Source organism: Falco biarmicus, chromosome 1 (genome assembly GCF_023638135.1).
Source record: "Falco biarmicus isolate bFalBia1 chromosome 1, bFalBia1.pri, whole genome shotgun sequence".
NCBI lineage: Eukaryota > Metazoa > Chordata > Aves > Falconiformes > Falconidae > Falco > Falco biarmicus.
Window position 1 is genome coordinate 40,606,994 of NC_079288.1, and position 18,871 is coordinate 40,625,864.

The window sequence follows — 18,871 nt, forward strand, 5'->3', positions numbered from 1 at the left end:
TTAAACTCCAGGGGACCTTGTTACTGAATTTGTCAGTCACAAGAATCTCAGAACAGATGCTAGATGATAATATTCTTTCACATAAAAAGCCATTGCTAAAGGAAGTCAGTGGTGCCTACTTACTCAGCATGCAGTCTCATTTACGACAGGACTTGTCTTACAGCTGTGTTCAAGGGCTTGCTTGGGCCATTTGTCTGCCTTTCCATTTAAAACTGTCTTTTGAGACCTCAGGTGATAATAATTGTTCTGATCTTTTTGTAGACCTTCTACAGCAGGTACAGGTTTGACAATTTGAAAGGAGAGGATTTAATGCACCAATAAAATAGTTTGTGTAGCTGCTGCTGTGTTAACTGAAAAAACCCCACCCTATAATCACCTTAATGATTTTTCTTTATTTGCTTAAATAATTATAAGCAATTTATATATTATAATTGCTACTGTAGTTTTAATTTTTTTAGTGACCCAAATGTTAAGGTTAAAATAGGCCATTACAGCCAACTTTTTTCCCACTGTTTTTTACCTTTGATTCATTTGTTCTCCCTCTGCTTAGTCATTGTCTGTATTGTATTAATTCCAACTGGATTTTATTTATGGATTGTATTTTTCGAAGTACTACTTCTTGCTTTTAAGATACAGTGTAAATAGATTGCTTGGTGAAGCACAGTGATTCAGTAACTTGAGGTGACCTAAAATACTTTACTTGCCCGTTGCATTTTCTATGCTGCTGTTCGTGGAAAATGCAGTGTGCCAGTGTACTCTTATGAGTATATGACTACTTGTATCCTAGCGTGTGGCTGGGGCCAGGAAGTCAGACTGGTCTATTAATGACAGCTCAGCTCAATGCTCTGCGTTTTTAGCTGCCAAGGGATTCTTTTTAGTATTAGTAGTAACTGTGTGCCAGTTCTAAATGTACCAGTCAGAACCAGGTTTCTGGGAAAGCATCTAAACGCAGCTGGGACGGAAGTCATACATGTTAACATCACTTCATGCTAACAATTAGCTAGGCATAAAGATAATATAAGGAATGCTCAGGAGAAGAAAGACCTGGCATTGCTAAAATGGTGAGCTTAACCAGACGTTAATAAACCTGGGTCTAGATTTGGTTTATGTAAGTCTTTGCAAGGGCCATAGCATGCTTTGTGCAAGATGATTAACCTCATTCTATTTTTCAGAGGTTTTGTTTTTTGAATAACTGAACTCATACACCTGGATCTTCTCATTAGAAGGTCTGTTTATCCTTTGAACTCCATTCTTCTTATTATTCCTGTAGGGTCTCGGGCATCTTGTATATGTAGCTCAGTATTTGCAGCCAAGTACAGTATGGCTTAACTTCTTTGGCTACCTAAAGTTTTTCCTGTTTCCTTGAAGACCTGGCAGAATCCACTTAAGGGAAGAATGTATGGGAGCCTTATATTTGAAATTTTAGAGAATTTGTAATAGTGTCAATCTAGCTTAAAAGGAGAACATCTTGGTAATTTAGCTGGAGGAGAGCTACTAATAGGAAGAAGTCAAAGACTTCGTTTTACGTGGCATGACTATAAAAATAGTTTCAGGAAATATACCTTTGGCTCATTTTCCTCATACAAATACTTCTATAGACAAGTATACTGACAAAAAGGTTTGCTGAACCAGCCTAATAGCTCAATATTTCATGAGAGATTTTTTTTCTACTCTTCCAATAATTTATTTCTAATGCTTAAGCTTATTCAATGAACAAAATGTTATGTCTGGTGAAGACAGATGATGTTTTGATGTGTTTACCTGCTCATGAAGAAACTGGACCTTTTTTTCTCTGTGTAACTTTTCATTTGGAACTTGAACTTGAAGGAGTCTCAAGAAAGAAAAGGAAAGATCAGGTTGTTATTAATAGAAATGTCTTTTTTTTTTTTTTTTTTTCCCCACCTGTACTTTTCAGCATCACTTTCTCATACTAACTGAAGATCCTGTATTTCTCTGCCTTAGTCTGTTTAATAATTTTTAAAAACCCTTTTGTCTCTTAAAATACAACTCTTTTAACAGATTCCATAAATGGGTCATGTACAGAAATTAATCTGTAGTAGCGGAAGAGAAATTTGCATCTCCAGAAATTAAGGGCAGAAAATACTGATGATGCCTCCTGTTTTCTTTCTACTTTGTTTTCAGCTGCTTTTGTTATGGACTGTCTAGGTATTCCCAATGCAAATACTCCAAATAGAGTAAAGAAATAAATGGCCTTTTCTCTAATATACTTTGTTATCATTGATGATTAAGAATATTTTTACTGAATCACAGGTAGTACGTTCACATGAGAACTCTAGCAGAGACTCAGAAGAATATTCAGTGTTTAAGAATAAGAAAGGAGTGATTGGTGTTCAGTGCCCTGTTGGAACTAACGCACACTAGTTGTCATGATTCTGATGTGGGCAGTTGTCTGTGGAGACTTGGGGCAGTCGGTAAGGCATCTTGAGGTCAGCACAAGGTAAATTTGAACAAGGATCTTAATGTTGAAAAGAAAAACAAGGATAAGGAAAATAAATGTCTTTTAAGCCACTAGAGGCAAGTTCAGAAAATGCCGTGCTTCTTTTAGCAGTAGATAAATTGTAAATTGAATAACTGAGAGCAGCTTTATGATATTTAACAATAAAAGCAAAAATACATAAATACCACCTGCAGTAATTGTTGTCTTCTAACTACGGTGAACATCTTGGATGTCTTTCTGTAAGGCACCAGAAGCTTTGTGGGTTTAGGAGGAGGAAGACTAGTTCCCAGAAGAGGAAAGGTAGTTTTATTTTTGCTTTTATGTCTCTTTTTGGTGTTCTTCCTCTTGCCTCTTCTGACTTGTATAATTAATAAGTTAATATTTCCCTCTTCATTTGGCTGTCTTACAGAGGATGCTGTAGCATGTCTTTCAGAATGGTTATCAAGAATATAAACAGCTAAATCAAGACTGTTTTTCTTGTTATTAAAGTTTGAGTAGCGGATGTGAACTTATGCAGAGCAATTTAATTTTCAGTATGTAATTAATGAGATTGCATTCTATGTACGCTTCTTGCCATCAAGACACAGATATATCTTTATCTTAGGAAGAAATGATGAACTGGAAATGGCTTCTGTACTGTATTGTATTATGCTACTCAATCCAAATTCAACCTTCACTGCAAGTTATGTGTTTGGGTTTTTTTAATTCAAAAAGTCTTATCTGCTGCCTAAGGAGCTAGAGCTTGGGAGACAAATTAAAAGCTGAACTACAGTCAGAATGTGTTTGTTTGTAACTGAAATAATACTCTCTTCCACTGTGAGCAGGTAAATCACTAGAGTGAAATACAGAATTATGTGGTCTTATGGATGTGTCCTGGCAATTTTTTTTAAAAAAAACAACAAACAACAACAAAAAAAAAACCCACCAAAAAAAACAACAAAAAACCAAACCCAAACCAACAAACCACTAACTGATAGCAATCTGAGGAATTGCTATCTCATGTAAACTGATAGGAGTGAGGGATACTGAGAGTGAGCCAACTAATGGCAATCTGTTCCCCACCCTATATTTCCCCTCGGCACACAAGGCTTTTTAATTATTCTTGATTTTTTTTTCTTATCATTTTATTTGGTATTTGTGTTGTCAGTATTGGTCTAAGTACTTTAAAATCCATGCTAATCTGATATGTTGCTACCATCTCTGCCAAGGGAGAGTTACTTGCGATGTTGGACGCTGTCTTTGAATATTTTGAGATCCTCCCGGCTAAACTGTGCACCAGAGAGGGAGTACTGAAGCCAGTACCTACACTAGGAGAGAGAGAGAGAGAGCGCGCTTACAAACAGTAACTACAGCTACCTGAAAACAGCCTGAAAATGCATATCTGTCACTTAAAGGACCCAACTATGCCCTATGACATTGCCGTAAGTGGGCCTAAAAATTCAGTTCTGCCATATAAAATGGCCCACAGTAGCCAGCCTTTTAGAATGCAGTAGCAATTCAAAAGAGATGATGGGGTAAATAGTACTTGCAGTGCTGGACTGTCCTGTTGTGTAATGTGACCCCTTCCCCAGAGTAACTAAATCTCCAGTTACTCAAAACCATACATTTTTTTGTTGTTAAGTTCCGAGTGCAGAAGTTCTGATTTTTCATTAAATTTTTTACAGTTTAAAAATGTTAATGGTACTATTTGACAGTGGTACAGCTAATACAGTATTTTGAGAGGAGGAGAATAACATAACTCCAATTAATCTTTGGGCTGTGGTATCATAGTAGTAACAGTGGGAGAAACATCTTGCTGTGTTTGAAGATTGCGTGAAATTAGAGCCTAATCAAATATAGAAGCTGATGGTTTTTCAAGGAGAAATTCTTATTGATATTTTCCAGTACCACCAAAGGAGATGTAATTTGCTATTATGGAAACAAAGGAGAACCAGAACCTGTTTTCCTAAATGCTGGTAGGTTTTCTTCAGAAAGGTCTGAATATTACTTTTTGTTATTTTAAAGGAGTCAGAATGGAGAATGTAGCGGTATTGCTCTAATTAGCTTTTTAAGCATTGTCTTTGCTAAATATTTCTCAGCGTTCTTTTAAAGAAAAAATCTTACATGAATTTAAGTACGTACTGATAAATTTCAGTAAAGAATCAACAAGCTTCTATCCATGTCAGTGTACCCGCTGCAGTTAGTGGGATGCTCCTTAAGTAACTGTGACTGAAAGACAGAAGCCTCTCTTGAGGAATGGACTTTTCAAAGGTTTGTGGACTTGACCCTAAGTGTGACTGTGCTCCCCTAGGGACAGAGTTGGCTATAAAAAAAAGAAATAAATAGAAATATCTGTTTTATCAGGTTGACTTAAAATACTTAAAATTTGGTCCTTTGCTAACCAACTACATAAAACAATCCTCTAGAATCTGTAACGGAAAAGCCAATTTAAATGGGCAAGGGCACAAAGAAGGCTCTGAGCACTGTAGCTGGTTGGTAACAGTTAATGACTGGCTTATTTTGCCTGCTTAGGTTAATGGTCAAAATGCTGCTGCCAGTAGGCAAATAGTTACTGTAGCAATTACAGCATAAATTCTTGGAAAAAGCTGTTAGTTTTTGTACAGCTACAAGCACAAAACAGGTTTTAATGCAAACATTAAAAAAAAAAATTAAAATCTGCCTGCTTGTAACGAGAAATTTAATCACAGCTTTGAGTTATCTGTAGACTGTAACAAAGGTAGTCTCCACGCCTCAACAACAAATTTCTTTTCTGTGTATGTGGCTGCCTTTAGGGAGAAATGAGGTTTTGTAGTCTTTGTGCTTATTTGTTTGGATTGTGCGGAGAAATACAGGGTACCTCTAAAGAGAAGGCTCCTTCCTGTCACCAGATGTTGCTGTGCAGTGTTTTTCAGTAGTAAAATCAGAGGCAAAAATAAATTATGATTAATACAGCTAAACTGAAAAAATTTCATTAATTCTGTTGTACCTTTTTCCTAGTTTAGCAAACCAGAGACTAAAAATAACCGTTGAAGATACGGATTAGAGTAAAACTGAAACAAAGTAACTGAATTTTAGCACAGAAGTGTGCTTAAGCAGAGCCCAGCATAAGATGCATGTCAGCTATAGTCTGCAGTTTAAGAATGGGGCATGTGTCTTACAGCATACCTGCAGGTAAAGGTTAGCTGGGGAATCATGTAAATTGGATTAAAATTTGTGAAATCTGTAATGACAACTGCAAATCATCAGAATACCTTTTCCGATTAAATCGATATTTTTCTTTCACCCCTTCTGAACATTGTTTAGTAAGTACGTTGACACTATGCAGCTAGAAAAGGTCTGCAGGGACTGGTCTGTAAGCAGTTGAATGTTACTGCTTGTAAATCTTAAACTTACTATACACCTTTTTTATTACAGAATTCATTGATTTCATAACATGTAAAGTGTGAAGGGTAGAAGTTGCTTTACAGAAATAAACTCAAAAATATCATGATTGCAAGTTATTTTGTACTTGGTTTACATCATACCTTAATGTTTCTATTAGTGTTGGGGGGGGGGGGGGGGGGAAGGGTTTGATATTGCACCTGATTTCACTCCAAAGTGTACATTGTGTTAATAAGAGTGCTGAAAATCAAATTCATCTAATTTTAGTAACCTTAAGGCAATGATGCTCAAAACTGGGGATGTTGGGGTTTTTTTGTGGTTATGTGTTGGCTTTGTGCCCCCCCGCCCCCCCCCAGTGAAACAGTCTGACGTAGTGGTCTGGAAGAATTGTTGAGAAATGGTTACGTTATTCTGAGTTACACACCTGGGAGACTCTTACTATCTGAAGGAGTGTTGTATTTATTTTATCACGTGGTATACATCTTGGATACATAGTTTGACCTCACTTATTTTTGAGGCAAAATAAAAGCTGGCGATAGGATGAATAAGCAAATTATCGTAAGAGATTCATGATGGATCTGCTGTTAGTGTTTGGGTTTGTCCCTCAGAGAAGGGGATTTGTGTGGGATAAGATAATTAAAATATTTTTTACATAACACATAAGCTCTGGAGCAAAGAAAATAAATTTAATAAGTTGTTTGGGCTTTGTTTGGTGGTGTTTATGTATAGGAATATATGGATTGAGTAATTCTTTGTTGGATACACCATGGAAGAAGCTACAATATGGGAAGCAGCTTTTCACAGACGTGGTCAAGAGAAGTCAAGACCTTACCAAAGAAGACTTGGTGCAGGAGCTCCTTACAGTGATGAATAATCAAGAACCGTAAGAACATGATACTGCATTTTGAGTAAACTCTGGCTATAACCAGTTAAAAATTACATATAGCAACTATTTTGACAGAAAAGAAACTTCAGCCTTACGTTAACTGACTAAAGCTGGGTAATGAAGGACAAAAGTAATGTTCTTTCTCGCCATGATGACTGACTTTTAACAATATTGATATTTTTTTTAAGCAGCAGACACAGTAAATGTTATTACTGCAGTCTTGGTACTCATAGACTGTACACTGATTTCTCTGTGCCCTTTTAAGAATTGCATTTCTCTTAGAGTGACGAGTGCATGTTGCTTGCTGTAAGCTGTGTGGAGGTTCACTGTAGGATAAGGTTCAGTTTCTTACTGATTACAGGGTAAGTGCTTGTTTACATGAGCAGGTTTGTGTTATAGCTGCTAGCTGTTCTCTGTTGCCTCCCAGACTGTATGTAGGCAGAGGGCAGAGAAGGAAGCTGTTTTCAAAGTAGAACCCACCTGCCTTCCTCAAAAGCACAATTGTTTTAAGTAAAGTGGCGGAAGTAGATGATGAAGTAAAAGCACAGTTCAGCTGTAGGCCTCTGGATAAGGAAGTTCCCAAGAGATGAGTTTGAATATCTAAGTGAGGTTCCTGCACTTGTGACATGAGCCCATAGGCTAGATGTTTACAAGTAAAGGAAATTGATAACATGTCAATGTCCAGACATGGAGCAGGGTAAAGGAGGTGCTGTGGTCTGAATTAATACAGTTCTTCACTGTCCAGTAACTTCCGCGTTTAGCCTGACTTTTACCTTTCTAGGGGGTGATTTGTGTTGAAGCAAAGCTGTTTCTGGTATATAGATCCAGTTTCCTAACTTCATCAATTTTAGTGCCAATATTCATGTTTGGCATTTTTCAGTGGTTCAAATTAGATGTTTGTATAAGAGCTGAGACATCTGAGTGATGAATAGTAATTAGGAAGCCATCCTAATAACTTTTATAATCTGATACCAGATCAAGCCATTTTCCTTAATTACTACCTTTTCTACGAGTAAAAAGACAAAGGTGTAAGATATAGTACAGCCCAAATGATCTTCCCTTAATGGTCAGTAATCCAGTATGATCTCATCTGAAACCATCTGACTATAAAATGGAAATACTTAATTGCAAAAAGCAATACTTAAAACTAAGTCCGTAATCTGTCCTAAGTATAGTTCAAGATGAAATGATCTTTTCATCATATGAACACATGGATATGCACTAGCTTTGGACTTGCATAACATATCTTATTGCACGTTACTTTAGGATCACTCTGTGTGTTACAGGAATTAAGTGAGTGCAATGGTTGGTTTACTCTCAGAATTCCCTTTTTTCCTGCTGGATACAGGGTTTTGTCTTTTACCCCTTCTCTTCTGCCTCAGCCCTGCCTTTGACTGTGATCTCAGGGATATACTGCAGCTCCTTCCAGTCTCATTAAAACTGCTTGGGGTCATTAAGCTGGAGAGCCACCTCTTGTGCAGAGTATACAATTGCCAGTGGTAGAGTATGAGAGGTGACGGCTCTCACAGGTTCAAGGGCCCTGCTGTGTGCCTTCGCTGTAACATTGTGGTGTGGTCCAGCCCTGTGCCCAGTATGGAAGTCAGAAGAGCTTAGTTGCTCCACTCACACTAGAAATGCACTTATTCTTGCTTCTCCCTGAAACATCCACAGATCTTCTCCACCATGACAACAAAGAAAGTGATCCCAGTTAGGTTAAAAGGTTGGTTACAGAATAACAAACTGCACAGTCTCCTCCAGAGATCAGGATGAGCTCTGAAAAAGGGGTTGAATTCATCACTTTTGTTCTGCCCTCTTCCCCAGACATTCACTGTACAACTGATAGGCTGCTGAACTATTATTATTTTACAGGTACAACTGGGCCTGTGCAGGGGGGCAGAAATGGATCTATTTCTTGAAGATGGAAGAAACTTAAAAATCAAACACAAAAATGTGCTATAACAGTAGTTAAATTGGACTTTGATAAATAAAATTGGAAAGTGTAATTATTGAAATAGGAAATTGTACTTGTGGCTAGCGTTTGAGAATATGTTCTGGTGGTGTGAATGGGAAGCCGGAGATGTAGGGTTGCTGCAGTAACATTTGTGACCTTAGCATTTCTTCTGTGGGGTGCTGATGCTTGTTTAATTAAAACAAACAAAGCTTGATTTCCTTTATAATAAAATTACATTTCCAAATCTCTTTCAAGCTTTGATAGGAATATATTTCAAGAAATTGGGGCACCAGCTCACGTCCTCTGCTGCACCTTCACAAATTTTATTTGAGGCTTGTCCTAGGTATTTTCCAGGTATTCCAAATAAGACCAAAGGAAGCAGAGAGGTCTGTCTTCGACACAGAAAGCACTCTGGAGTCTTAACTGGAAAAATGCTGGTTTATCTGATGTACCTCAAATTACTTGATCATTAATGTTCTAATTGAAACTAAATTAGAGAAAGACAGAAATGAATAACAAGGAAAGTGAAAAACTTGTCAAGTTATGAAAAATATTTCTTAAAGCGAGGTGAAAGTTCGAGAGCTTGAAAGAATCTTTTTTAGGAAAGATTTTACAAGCTGTTTTATCTTCTGGCTTTCTTCATGCTTTAGTTTTGCACACAACTCACACTCTACTTCTCAAAAAGTGATTATTTATCAACCACTCAGTCAACACAGCTTGGTTCAAGAGGGATGTGTTAATATTGGAGAATTCAGTATTTTTTTTATTACTTTTTCCAGACAATTACCAGACCCTGCGATTGAAGACCAAGGGAAGGATTATGTACGTCCTATATTGAACAAGTATGCAGCTGTATGTGTTCGTTGCCCAGGTTATGGAACAAGGTAAAAAATTCATAGTCAAAACCAGATGTGTACTGATTCAAAGCATCTCTTGAATCTAAGTTATGCTGCTGAAGGTTTTAATTCTATAGTGACTGCTTTAAATTTGTTCAGGTATTAAGTATAAGTAAATTATTTCCTTGCTCAGTATTCTGGTGTCTTAGCTTTGCTACATATGAGCACTTTAAGCACACTTTGTGATTCATCTTTGGTGGGGAGTGTGACATAGCTTCAGTTTGTCCAAGACAAGGTAATACACTTCTCCTGGTTCCCCAGTATAGTAGCAGATCAGACCATCTCTAATTTTGACATAATCAAAACATGAAAAGTTCTGCAATCACGGTTTTAGAGAAGATAATAGCATTTTTGTGCTATCTGTGGAATTACAGAACACATTTCTCTTTCAAGACCAAGTGTAGTGCCACCTGCACAGCTAAGTTAGAAGTTTCTTTAGGCATCTCATTGTAATATGTAGCTGCCATTTTCATAGATGAAAAACCTATTACTTTTGTTCAAAAGAACATGTATTTCTGTTCTTCCCCTAACTGATGCTGCTGTTCTTACTGGGATACTCTCACTTTCTGCTCAGGCTGTTCTACCAAAGCTGCAAGAACAACAGAATAATGCAATGTATCTTGCATTTAATTCTCAGTGGGAAAGAATTATAGGTGAACCCTGTTGCTGCTGGTGGGGAATTCCTACTCTAAAGTTTGCCAATGATTTTGTCAGATCGGTGTCTCTGGCGTATCAGCTGTAGTGTTTCCACTGTAGGTGTAAATCGATAAGCAGAGAGCACGTGCTTCTGTAAGTATGTTAGGTTGGTATTCTAAGAAACCATTGCAAAACCAGAGTATCTCTATAAAATGTATTCAAAGAACACTTGAAATATGGGATAATGAAGATTTAAAATGGTAAAGAAGCATCTTCCTCCCCTTCCTTCACAGGTTGCAGTCTGGCTGTTTCAAAGGAAACAGGGATAACAGTAGAAATACTGACTTCATACTGGTGAATTAACACTATATCTCGAGTCTTCCCTCCTCCTGTAATTGTATGCTCACACTTACCTTTCCCTTAGCAACATGGGTTAGTGAATAGGAATTGTTAATGAGGCCTCAAGATATTCTTCTGAGGAAATTAAGCCCTTTTTTATATGAGTGAACAACTGTGAAATGACTTCAGGATGGTGAAAGATTCCAGCTTCTGTCAGTCATCTCTCTGGCGGGATACTGCAGTGTCCATAGAGAAATGACAGCTTACACATGACAAAATGGCATAGATGCATGAATGGAATCTGCTTTTCCTGAAAACAAATTTCCCTTTTGGAAGGTTGCTAGAGAAAGAAAGAGGCTTTCTTCTGTGATTGTGCATCAGTGTCCTGTGATGATGATTAGCGATGTTTAAATCTTAATGGACAATTGATTTGAAAGGAAAGAATGAAAAAGTACTGTTAACAGGAATAACCCAATGGGGTACATGTAGGCTGTGAAGAAAAACTTGGTTTTATGCTACTTCTGAATGGAACACTTGGCACTGGAAAAAGTTTGACCTGTTATCATATTCTCTGTAAATAAGCAGCTATGTGTCAGCTGCTGCAAGTATATCGGGGAATCAGAGCAGCAGAGTGATGGAAGAAGGGACTCAAAATGCCCATTTGAACTTGCTAGGGCGATTTCTGCCCTGCTAGCGTGGTGATGATGTGGTCAAGAAAAAAAAAAGAGCTAAAACCTTTGGGGATGAGGGATGGGACCCCGCAAACTTATGTAACGGACACAAGGCTTAACCCTCTACCCTTATGTTGTTTCAGGACTAACACGGTCATTCTCATTGATTCAGAAGGAGAGGTTACTTTCACAGAGCGCAATATGATCAATGCAGATGTCAACCAGTGGAAAACAAGCACCTATGAATTCAAACTGCACACTTAACAACTTTCCATTTGAATGGTTTGTAATAACAGCAACAAGAGAACAAGCCATTAAGCTCTAGTAAATGTTTTGTGCTAGCTCCACAAGCTGAAAATAGCAAGGAAAGCAAAAGTTTAAATAAACTGGTAGCACATTACCAGGCTTACAAATCCTTTGGATAAAACCAAAAGAAGAAATTGTTTTTACGTTAAGTAGCAACTTGTAATCAGAAATAATTTTTTAAATATCACTCTGCCTCCAGGACAAGGCCATCTTTGCCCAAGACAAAGTCATTGCTGTGTTTTTGGGTTAGTTTTTTTAAAGATGTTTTAAACATCTTAAAAATAGACTCTTAAACATGTTTTCGTTTCCAAGGAGGGGAAGCATTTGCTGCTTTTGTCGTCCTGTGTGAAGGTTTTACTAAACTTTGCTTTCCCTTCAACATACGTTTTTAAGACTGTATAGCTGATGGCAATGTGTGTTGAATGATGTATGTTATCTTTGTAGCATTAAGTACTTCAGTAACTTTTCAGTGGTATCACGGTGTAGTGTTCTGCTTGGGGAGCTCAAAGCCAGGGGGATTCTTTAACTTTGTTTTCCTATAGACAGTACAGCAATATATCTTATTTCTAAAACTTGATTTGAGAGGAAACTTAGTTCAGTCTTTCCTCAGTTTTGCTGAAAAAATCTTGGAGGCAGAATTGCTTATCATTGACCAGAATAAAATTATTTGCATAGTGACATCTTGTTTCCAGATAGACCAATATTGCTAATTAGACTTACTTTCTTCCCCAGCAGGCAGGTAAGGAATAGGTATCTGTTTGCAAACAGAAGCTGAATATGAAGTTTACATATATCATCTGGTTTATACATGTGCAATTTTGGCTTAATTTCTTTATTGGTATAATATGTTAAAGCCTGAAGTGACTGCTCATGGATTTTTAGTAAAGATAGCTATTTGTTGTAAGGTGAAATTACTGCAGTCATACTGCTGAAAAAGTTGGGTATTAAGATGCACTGCATATGTTCTAACATCTGTGAATTAAAAAGCTATTTAAATGCATGCTTTCTTCAATTATTCAGTGCCAGTGTAGGTGATAGAAGATTCTAGCTAATACCAAGATATTTTAAAACCCTGAGTTATTTTGCTGCTGTTGGTGTTCTGCTTTGACTTATTTTTAATGCTGAATATTAAGTTAATAATGGATCACTGCTATTTTTTGCTATGTGTGCTGAATGTATTCTTTATACAAGCCTCTGATTATTAATTAATTATGACAAAGTAGCAAGATTTCTGATACTCTTCACAAAGATGTGCAGCTATTCTTCTGTACTGGGACTTGCATGTTCAAGCATTCTCACTGGTGTGTCTGTAATGGAGGCAGCAGTAAATTACACTTGCCATTGAGATGAAGTACTGTGAAAGGCCATTCCCAGATTTCTAATTGCCAGGAGATGCTAAAGCAGCATTTAGTCAATTAATTCCTTTGTATTTGCATATTTAAATATTTCCTAGATACTAGGACTGCTTGCATGACTAGTCACAGATTGTTGATGCAGTACTACATAAATGACTTTCTGACCACCTTGATTGCAAAGCTGTCAATGCAGTCTTGTTGGATTGTACGTGGTTTCAAAGTTGGAGCCTTCCAGGCTATATTTCTGAGCAGTAGGGAGTAGTTAGCCCTTTTGTATTTGTTATGACTGTTTAAACCATTTATTTGTATGAATAAAAAATGTATTGTTATTTTTAGATGCAAAGAAATAGCCATAGCTGTCTTAAATTTTAATTTGACTATTTCATATTTAAAAACAAAACTCTGCTTTCACGGCTTATTCTTACTGAGAGTTTGTGTGGCAAACTTTTTTGTATCTCAAGAAAAAATTTACCAGTGTATATTTGGACAAGTTATTCTCTTTGAAGACATGACCTAAAGGGCAAGGAGAATGCTTGCCCGCCATTTCAAGCTAAAAGCATTCATAAACCTCAGTTTTTATAGTAGTCCTGTAATAATGAAAAATTATTCTTGTATTTTACATATAGGCAAAAGAAAAGCAAGTCAGAGCTTAGATGTAAAAACAGATTATAATAACACAGTTTGCTTCGCTTGATTCAAAATTCTAAATCTGGGATTTGCTTTTTCTGACAATTAAAATAAAACCCCAAAACCTCTGATGTTAGTTTTTGTTACATCAGAGCAAATAAGTGGGGGGGGGGGGGGGGGGGGGGGATTAACTGCTTTTGAAGCTCATGAGAGTTTTGTCACTGGCTTCAGTGAAAACAGGATCAGGACTGCAGTGCAGGTACCAGGTGCTTGTCCATAGAAATGATCACGTATTCGTGAAGTGCATACTTCACTGTGTGCAAGTTATAGTTGCAATAAATCCACTGGAAACAGTAAACTGTAGCTGAAGTTAACAACAACATTATTTTATTTTTATAAATATTTTTAAGAATAAAAGGGGATTTTAAATACCAGTTTTAAAGGATATGAAGGAAAAAAATGTCCGTAGGAAACTACTGCATGGCATTTTACGAAGTTTGCTTATATATAACATCTTTTCAAATTCATAAATTTGCAAGGGATATTTGTTTTCTGTCTTTTTCTATCAAAATGTTCGTGGAAGAAATTTTTAAATATCTGTAAAAACTCGAGTGTATTTTTTTGCTTAAAATTGTTTCATAGTAGTTGTTTGTGTGTGTTCAAAACTAGAATCAGAATAAAGTCAACCTGGTGACCAGTCTTTGTCATTAGTCAAACATTAATGCTTGTGCATTTTTGCGTATATGTTTGTTAAATTTGCCTGTAACTTGTTTTGTTTGTTGTGTGTTTTTTCAGTTCTGTGCTGTTGCATGGTTATACTTTTGTCTTATCCAGGTAAGAAATTGGAAGATATCCTTAAAGCTAATAATTCAGGTTTGTGGCATTTTGCTTTGTTTTTCAGGTTAGTAAACAGAATGTATTGACTGGAATGCCCCCAGACCAAGTAATCAGTTCTCTGAAATACTCTCCAGCTTCTGACAACCCTTATGTGCCCCCTGCTTCCCCTCCCAAAAGCAAGTGTCCTCTTGTTACTAGCCCTGGCTGCATTCCTCTCCAAGCACAGTAAGATCAGGTAGAAAACACAAAGGTTCTCAAACACTGAATATCTGAAACAATGTCTGGAGCATCCCTCTTCCTGTCTTAACCTCAGGGTATGTGGAATCCTCCTTCTCCCTTGCAGACTGGAGTGGATCCTTCAAATCTTAATACCAGAATGTGCCAAGCAAGCCCTTAAAGAGGTGTGGGCATATTCTTGCCTATAAAATGGTGGAGCCACCTCAGAGCTAGTTTTAGCTCTACAAGCAGTGATTTTTTTCAAACCGATAGTCACTTTGAGAAGACAAGCAACTGTATTGTCATTGTTATCTGGGTTGCCATCTTCACCTCTAGGGAAATTCCCAAAATCTGCAAAAGGAAATGCTTTATTAACTCACAAACCTTTAAAGTTGCCACTGCTGATTCTTGTCTCTGAAACAAAATAAATTTGGTCTGGATTGCTGGTCTTGAAATCATGTGATTGCATCAAAGGTTTGTGGCAAGAGAATTTACTAATTATCAGGGACCTTGAAAATTAGTATAATGATAAATACATGTATAAAGTACTTTGAGGAGCTCAGGTCTCCCCCCCCCCGTCGTGTCCCCCCCCCCCAAAAAAAATTGTAATAATCGCAGCAGAGATACAGTACAGATAATAGGAAGGAAAGAGCAAACCCAGTGCTTCCTTAGTGAAAAGCCAGAGCCTCTCAAAATGCTACTGAAAGGCAAAAATCCAGGTTCACTGTGCAAAAAGTCTAGATCCTGGGCAAACCTGAGACACTCTTGTTAGACCAGGTTAAGACTACTTAACTTTCTGCTGTACCTGGACATTGCAGTGGAGATGTAATTGTCTCATATCCCTTTTACCAGTAGCTCTAATAAATCTACTCTTAACAGACCAGAAAATGAGTTAGGCCTTTGGAGGTCCTTAGTATTTTCAAAGCTTAACTGATATTTATTGTTAAAAATGAAATATACCAAACTAAATATTCAGACAAAATACTGATTAGACTTGGAATACTGTTTTTTTAGTATCGTAAGGAAATAAGTAATTTCAAAACGAACTGGTGAAATACTAAGCAGTAATAGGGCAATAATTAAAGCATCATACATTTCAAATTTAGCTTGAGGATCTTAATGCACATTTATGGCTTAGCAAGCATCCCTATTTATATGGAATATTAGCTAATAGGAATTAGTTTTGTATCACTCAGATTCATGTAATAGAATATTGTTAATGTTCTTAATCTGATTCATTTTCTGCTGAGAAGTCTTGTTGATAGCTTTTCTGAGGATTTAGGAAATGGTGAAAATAGAATCCATATTGTAATCAACTGGAAAGGTAATAGAATAGACTATTGGAATTACATAACCCATCAGTGTGATTCATGCTGTGAATATAAGTTAAGGTGAACAGAGTGAAGAAAACATTGAATGTATAAAATACATACATGAAGTAACTACCTCTGGAATATCCTGTATCTAGAAATTAAAAACTGAATGAAGAAGCAGTATCAGACCAAATTTAATGTACCTTTTAAAACAGAAGGCATAAGGACTGAACTTAAAATCTTAGGTGAGGAAGCAATATAAGAATTAATGTAAAGTTTTGTATTAAGATAGATAAGAATTACAAATTAAGTCATATGCAATATGAATGAGAAAGGAGAATTTCTCTGCTGCTTTGTTAAATTTTTGTTTCTTTCTACTAGAAAGATAAATGGAGAAAAACAAATGCAAACTAAAAACAGATCAGAAGTTGGAGAAATGAAGTGGAAGAGAAGGCCATACTTAATTTAACAGAGAAAAGATATAATGAAGAAAACCTGTTACATTGAAAGATGTTCTGAAGGTTATCTGCAGAAGCTGGAATGGAAAAGGTAGTGGCTTGCTTTACGAGTAGACAAAGATAGACAGTGTAGCTTTAAGACATCCAGGCTACATCAGGAATATTTTCTGGCACTTTATTCTAAACGTGAAGTTTTGGGTGGCCTAATGAAGCTACTGTTTTATATAGTTATAAATATATACTATATCTTTTTTTTAGATGTAGTTTATACATATTTACATATCTAAAATTTATGTACGAAGCATTTGGTGGGGAATTCAGAATCATCATCAGAATGGAGTATCTGTTCTATTACAACTTGCATTCAACCATGCCAAAAAGGTCATGCTACATAGAGAGTTTTGTTGTGTATTGCTAGAGAGTCTGTGTTCTTAAAAGTGGTTGTAACACAAAAGTAAAAAAAAGAGCAAGTGGGATTTCAAAGTTGAAGAATACTTGGTAGTGACCTCAATAGAGGCATTAGGTTTAACAAGTGAGTAAAACAAAAGAACCTCTATATTCTGAATATCTTTGTTAAAATGACACCTTTCTCAGCATGCTTTTCATTTCCATCCCATTTTGTGATTTATCTTATTGTCTTTCTTTGTATCTTTACTAAATAGTAGCTTGAATGATTGCATTACTTATTAAAACTTTAGTATTTGCATTATTAAATATTTGTCTTGGTAGGCAAAACCTTTGTTTTTCTTAAAACATTATAAAAATGTATGTGAAGTCCTGATCTTTCTCCTGAAGAGTTTGAGCTGGAAATGGTATTCAGTGATGTGTTCTGATTTTTAAAAAAAACCTAACGAACAAAACCCAACACCCCCCTAAAAAAGAAAAAAAAAAAAAAGCAGCACTCTGAACTAGAACAATCCTGTGCACAGATCACAAAGTTTCCACTGAAACTATGTTACATAGGTATGGGATTTGAATTTCTTTATATGTTTTTAAATAGCATAGAAATAACTGATGAAATTAATATATGCAGAATATAATATCTATGAAATGATGCTATTGTATGCTTGGTCTCTCCAATTATGCTTACATAGTAGTAACTTAACAAAGAATTTAAACACATGTATAAGCTGCCCTTTGCATGAGGACTTAGTATATTTAGTCCTCATTTAACTTGCTCTAAATGAATGGGAGTTCAGCACATTCTTGATAATCGTTATATGCATAAATATTCTCAGTAAAATGTTCTGGAATGGAGGTGGTTTTATGAAACTCATTCTTTTTGTGGCCTCTGAGAACAGTGCCAGATGCAGTGGGGTGCCTTACAAGCTTGTCTCTGGTGACAGAGGAAGTGTTGTCAATGGATATCTCATCTGACATGCCAGTCCTTGCAGGCACAGAGCCAGCCTTGGTCAGTAACTTCCCAGATTGTGTAAACACATTGATTGCTTCTGTTCAGTGGAGGAAACCCCATCACTTTTCAGACATTAATTAAGACAGATTAAATAATAAACTAGAGAATACGTGGAGCCTGTAGCGTCTCTTCTTGTGGTACAACATTATAATTAGTATTCAATAACTGAGGCTTTTGCCTCTCATTAAAAGAATGTGCTCTTCCAAGAAAAAGGTGAATGAAAAAGCTAGGTTTTTTCCCTTCCCTGCATTATTAGCTCTGCTGTGCACAGCTACTGGAAATACCACAGAGCCAAGGTCTTGATCAAATGCATTTGTCCATCTCATGTTTGTCATGTCTCACTGGAGTGGCTGGCATTTAGAGAAGAATTAACTGTCCTTTCAATTACAGATGGGTCTACATTAGTACCATAGTTTGATTAGTAGTGCCCTTACATGACTTTTCAGATAGTCCCCATTTACTGTGCTTTGGCTCACATTTCAGGGTGACCTCGGATCCAGGGGACTGGGCTGTTTTCAGATGGATTGGAACTGGTACTTGTGCTTCAGGAATGTGCTAAGTGTACCCCAGCAGGTAATGGGTTTAGCCTGAAGCAAAACTGTCTGAAAGGCACATAGCATGGAGCTCAAGTACTTGGCAGCAGTTGTTTTGCTGCAGAACTCTGCTTATGTTGGTCTGCATCACGTACAGATGTAGCAGTGATAGGCATGTGTTGTGTCAGTAAACTTGCAATATGGCAGTTGCAATTTTTTCTGTTTTCTTTAGTAATATATTGTGCCAGTCAAGTGTGAGTACACTCTTGGTATAATATGCATGTGTTTAGACTGGCAAAGCAATCCCAGAATGGCAGTTACATAAAAAACCAGCTATACCAGCACAATTGTGCTTTCAGAAGCATAACTTATGTTTCCTCTGTTGGGGAAAACAAAGGTACTGACATTTATGGCTTTGCTCGTGTAAGTGCAGCTACACCTGGATTTTGGCAGCCAAAGATTATGCTCTTGATTCATGTCTGCATGCCACCAGCGGTATATATAGTAGACCAAACTAAGGAATTGGAACAATGGCTTCTTAGCCATATTTCACAGCAGTCCTATGGAACTACAAACTATACTTTGTTATCACAGGTTTGGATTTAAAACTTCATT

General features: G+C 36.8%; 1 protein-coding gene across 5 annotated transcripts in view; it reads left to right on the forward strand.

Annotated features, from left to right (window-relative positions):
* The window catches only part of TANGO2 (transport and golgi organization 2 homolog), a 41,789-nt gene extending 27,607 nt beyond the window's left edge, over window positions 1–14,182 (forward strand). For 4 of the 5 annotated variants that reach the window (XM_056338514.1, XM_056338505.1, XM_056338495.1 and 1 more), the window contains exons 6-9: window positions 4,343–4,413; window positions 6,548–6,701; window positions 9,435–9,539; window positions 11,341–14,182. In XM_056338514.1, the coding sequence (XP_056194489.1) occupies window positions 4,343–4,413; window positions 6,548–6,701; window positions 9,435–9,539; window positions 11,341–11,461 (451 nt within the window). In that variant the 3' untranslated portion in view covers window positions 11,462–14,182. The remainder of the gene's footprint in view (window positions 1–4,342; window positions 4,414–6,547; window positions 6,702–9,434; window positions 9,540–11,340) is intronic. The other variant, XM_056338531.1, reaches the window with a different exon arrangement.
* Window positions 14,183–18,871: the final 4,689 nt, after the last annotated feature.